We start from the raw sequence: 5,000 nt of genomic DNA, 5'->3' as shown, positions 1-5,000 counted from the left end.
GCCACGCTTCGAGAGCTGCTTTTATTTTGAAGACGGAGGAACTTTATTTAACAGGAAGTGACGGTTCTGTTGTTTCTCCTTTTTCAAACTGGTCCCAGTCCAGACCAGGACTCAACACTGTCTAAATGTGTGGAATCTGACCTGGAATCAGTTCCACTCAGACTGAATGCAGCCTGAAGCTCGTGTCAGTCTGGTCTGAGCTCAGCTCCGTCACGTTGAGTTTCAGATTATTGGACCAGCAGTTTAATCCAGCAGGGTCATCGCCTAAATAAAACCAGTAAAACCAGTTGTAAACCTGCAGCCGGTCTCCAAGAGCTGCTCACTTCTCCATTGGCTCTTGTTTTAGTCCAAAAATATGCCCTAAATGTTTTTAAAACTTGGTGAAACGAAGAAATAAAAATAAAATGGATTAAAACAGTGAATCTGGTCTAAAACTCAAATACCTCCCTTCGAATGAAAGACTGATCCAGAACTGTTGAGACTGATCCAGAACTGTTGAGGCTGGTTCTGAACTGTTGAGACTGATCCAGAACTGTTGAGACTGATCCAGAACTGTTGAGGCTGGTTCTGAACTGTTGAGACTGATCCAGAACTGGTGAGACTGGTTCAGAACTGTTGAGACTGATCCAGAACTGTTGAGACTGATCCAGAACTGTTGAGGCTGGTTCTGAACTGTTGAGACTGGTTCAGAACTGTTGAGACTGGTTCAGAACTGTTGAGACTGATCCAGAACTGTTGAGACTGATCCAGAACTGTTGAGACTGATCCAGAACTGTTGAGACTGGTCCAGAACTGTTGAGACTGGTTCAGAACTGTTGAGACTGATCCAGAACTGTTGAGGCTGGTTCAGATGTTGAGACTGGTTCAGAACTGTTGAGACTGGTTCAGAACTGTTGAGACTGGTTCAGAACTGTTGAGACTGGTCCAGAACTGTTGAGACTGGTCCAGAACGGTTGAGACTGGTCCAGAACTGTTGAGACTGGTTCAGAACTGTTGAGACTGGTCCAGAACTGTTGAGACTGGTCCAGAACTGTTGAGACTGATCCAGAACTGTTGAGGCTGGTTCAGATGTTGAGACTGGTTCAGATGTTGAGACTGGTTCAGAACTGTTGAGACTGGTCCAGAACTGTTGAGACTGGTCCAGAACTGTTGAGACTGGTCCAGAACTGTTGAGACTGGTTCAGAACTGTTGAGACTGATCCAGAACTGTTGAGACTGGTTCTGAACTGTTGAGACTGGTCCAGAACTGTTGAGACTGGTTCTGAACTGGTGAGACTGGTTCAGAACTGTTCAGGCTGGTTCAGAACTGTTGAGATTGATCCAAAACTGGTGAGACTGGTCCAGTACTGTTGAGACTGATCCAGAACTGTTGAGACTGGTTCAGAACTGTTGAGACTGGTTCTGAAACAGTCTAAGTAACGTTTTAAGTGTAAGATGACTCTGATGGTTCTGTTTCGTGCTGGCCCGGTTCATATTTCTGATCTTGAACTTGTCCAGCAGCCTCTCTTCTTCTAAAGAGGAGCTCCAGCAGACCTGCTGCTGATCCGCTCTCTGATGTGAAACCAGTCTCCTGATGAACCCGGGTCCGTCCTGCTGGGGTCTGCAACCTCTCTGGGCCTCCTTTGAGCCTCAGTCCGGACCCGAGGCGGGTCTCCCGGCCCTCTGACGTGTGTTTTCATGCACCGAGCGTGAAGAAACGTGCAGGCCGCTAATGAAGATGGAGGCTCTGGGTTTCCTCTGAGTTTTCTGTAGCCGCTGCCTCGTCCGTGAGCACGTCCTCATGAACTCCCGTTGTTGGCGCGCTCGCTGAGCGGACACGTAAACAAAGACGCAGACAAACGGCGGAAAAGCAATTAAAAATAAACGGGCTTGGACAGAAGAGCCTCGGAGAAGGAGATGACGGCTGCAGCCAAGTTGGTTTGATTTCTGCTGCCGTGGACTTTTTGTCAGCGTCCCGGGGCGTCGTCACTCTAAACTGCTAAATTAACCCAATTATTCTCTGCGAGCTGGAGCGGCGCCGCTGCCTCCGGCCCGCTTCGCTCTGCCTCCTCTGAGCTATGGGCCGTGCGTCGCAGGGCGGCCTGCGGAATCGGCCGAGTGATTACCGCACACTTTGCCTGATGAGAAACGACTGTTTGTTCTGGACTCTCTTGAACGTGACACGAGTTCCACGTCAACGGACTTCAGACGGGAAAGAAAAGCCTCCGCAACATCTCGCCCATAGTTGGTACAACTAGCTGGTTTCCGTGGCAACGAAGATGAAGATGGAGGTGAGCAAAGCTGGTGCCGTTGGTCAGACTGAACGGGGCCTGATGGTATGGAACCAGTCCTGAAACCTCCATTACTCACAAACCATTCAAAATGTGCTCGGCCCACAATGAGCGTCGAGCCTCTTGAAATTCATCCTCGTATAAAGCAAGCGTGGAGCTCTCCAACACCACTGTACACCCAGCCCGAAACCAATCTGGAACTGTGGATCTAAAATGAGTGAAAATGGGATCAAACCAGTGAGAAACCAGCTCAACTCTTAAAGTGTAAAACCAGCAACAGCCCAGTCCAAATTACTCCCAGGACAGAACATGTAAAACCCACAATGAAACTCGAACCGTAAATCTAAAACTGGTTTTAGAACCATGGAAACCCAGTTCAAACTGCATCTGAAATGGTTTAAACCAATGGACGGTTAGAATCTGTCCTGTGGTTAATCTGATATTTTGCTAACAGATAAACAAAAGCACCTTGAGCCTTTCTAACAGCTTGCATTAAGAAAGTCCGACTGTAATTCACAGAAAGTGCTCTCTGCTGTAAACTGAACTCTGAAGGTTTATTTAAATCCCGACCAGATGAACCCCGAACCAATAAAACTGAAGCCGGAACAATAAAGCTGCTGAAGTTTGTGCTTCTGGCTTCAAAGTCACCCCACCCTGATGGAAACGTGAATAAAAGGCCTTTGATGACTTTTAATTGTAGCTGAAGCTGAAAATAATCTGTTAATTTCAGTTAATCCTAGGTGTTTCACGGTGTGGTTGTGTGGCGGGGTCGTTGGCCCCCCGGATGACAGATGTGCTTCCTGCGCTGACGTGCTTCACGTGCATGGATCGTTCCGGTTGTCTCCTGGTTTTTGTCTGATAACTCGAGCAGAAGATATTTCGTGTCAGACGGAGTAACGATGTCTGATGAACCCGTCCCGAGGAGTTTCCTCTGCAGGAGCTCTGCCCTCTCTCAGCTGCACCTCCTCCGTTCGGCCTCTAATGGAGCTTTTGTCCTTCCTCCTCCTTCATGCGCCGCTCGCACTGAGCGCCGTTTCATTTACCGCCACCTAATGAAAAGCTCGTTTCCTCCGCCACGGTGGGAAGATGGAGTGAGGCGCCGTGGTCCCGCCTGCAGACACGCGGTCATCTGCAGCTCCCGGAGGCCGACTCGTCTGCAGCTCCATGAGCTCCTGTCGTCTTCCCCGCAGTGACCGGCTCGACGGCCTCCGTCACGCTTCAGCGCGAGCGGAGCGTTTTCTGCACTTTGGGTTCTGGGAGCTGCTCGGAGCCCAGACGTCACTTTATTCAGCTCTGATGTTTGCGTGGGCGCCGGCGTCTGAAAGCTGTCGTGTTTTTATTCATCCAGGAGGTGAAAAGCTCAGCGAGCTTTTGTTTGTCTCACGGGGCGGGGGCGCCGAGGGTCCAAGTCCAAAACCATTAAAGGATTGGTACAGAACCGTTAATGAGGACTGCAGGCAGGAAGCTGCGAGCTTGTTGTTTCCAGACTCGGAGTGCAGAGCAGGAAATAAACCTCAGATGTTCAATTTATGTTTGACGGCTGATTTAAATATGTTTACAGTCAAGATCCAAAATATTTCACTGGTTCTGGTTTGGGCCCAGTTTTTATGACTTGCCCTGATTCAGCTTCCTGCTATGTTGACTTTTAGCTAACATTCTGCTACTTTGAATATTGTATAGCTTTCTGTTCTGGAATTTTATAGAACAAGAAAATTAGTATGAGAAAACTAGTTGTTTTCTTCACCATGTTGGACCGGAGCAACATCCTCATTACCACAGAGGAGGCCTCGATCCTTAGGTCCATCTCCAGCTCCATCCTCCCATCACTCAGGAACAGGACTCACTGGTTCTGGATCATGGCCTTGGACTTGGAGGACCCAGGTTAGCTGAAGGTTCTGGCTTTAAGATGCCAACAGAACCACATGATCTTTAAAAACCTGAACCTTGATACCCAGACCATGAACATTAAAACAGGATCAGACAAGTCCAACCCACACAGAACCACTTCCGGTTTGAGCTCAGGACACAGACACAGGTCTTACTTTGGTTCTTCAGAAGCTCAACAGAACTTAAAGTATCTTGGTCCCAACAGAACGCTCCAGGGAACACGGAACCTTCTTTAACGCTTTGAACTGGACCCCCTTAGCAGGTCTACAGTGGTTAAGATCATTTCCATTGATCCAGAACTTGTACTGAGGTCTCCCTGTGGTGAGGACACGGAGACAGAGGTTGTCCTGTTACGAGGACTCTGAGACAGAGGTCGTCCTGTTATGAGGACTTGGAGACAGAGGTCGTCCTGTTATGAGGACTTGGAGACAGAGGTCGTCCTGTTACGAGGACTTGGAAACAGAGGTCGTCCTGTTACGAGGACTCTGAGACAGAGGTCGTCCTGTTACGAGAACACGGAAACAGAGTCGTCCTGTAACGAGGACTCTGAGACAGAGGTCGTCCTGTTATGAGGACTTGGCGACAGAGGTCGTCCTGTTATGAGGACTTGGAAACAGAGGTCGTCCTGTTACGAGGACTATGAGACAGAGGTCGTCCTGTTACGAGAACACAGAAACAGAGGTCGTCCTGTTATGAGGACTCGGAGACAGAAGTCATCCTGTTATGAGGACTCGGAGACAGATGTCGTCCTGTTATGAGGACTCTGAGACAGAGGTTGTCCTGTTATGAGGACTTGGAGACAGAGGTCGTCCTGTAACGAGGACACTGAGACAGAGGTCGTCC

The 5,000-nt window shown here is 49.0% G+C and overlaps 1 protein-coding gene across 1 annotated transcript in view; it reads left to right on the top strand.

The window, feature by feature from the left end:
- phf21b (PHD finger protein 21B) overlaps positions 1 to 5,000 on the top strand; it is a 97,266-nt gene that overhangs the window by 65,508 nt on the left and 26,758 nt on the right. Inside the window, exon 3 of the mRNA XM_037695934.1 lies at positions 1,829 to 1,879. Within this exon, the coding sequence (XP_037551862.1) occupies positions 1,829 to 1,879 (51 nt within the window). The remainder of the gene's footprint in view (positions 1 to 1,828; positions 1,880 to 5,000) is intronic.

The sequence above is a fragment of the Nematolebias whitei genome, chromosome 22, assembly GCF_014905685.2.
Source record: "Nematolebias whitei isolate Nwh7 chromosome 22, NemWhi1, whole genome shotgun sequence".
Lineage (NCBI taxonomy): Eukaryota > Metazoa > Chordata > Actinopteri > Cyprinodontiformes > Rivulidae > Nematolebias > Nematolebias whitei.
This window is presented reverse-complemented; position numbering and strand designations above follow the sequence as displayed.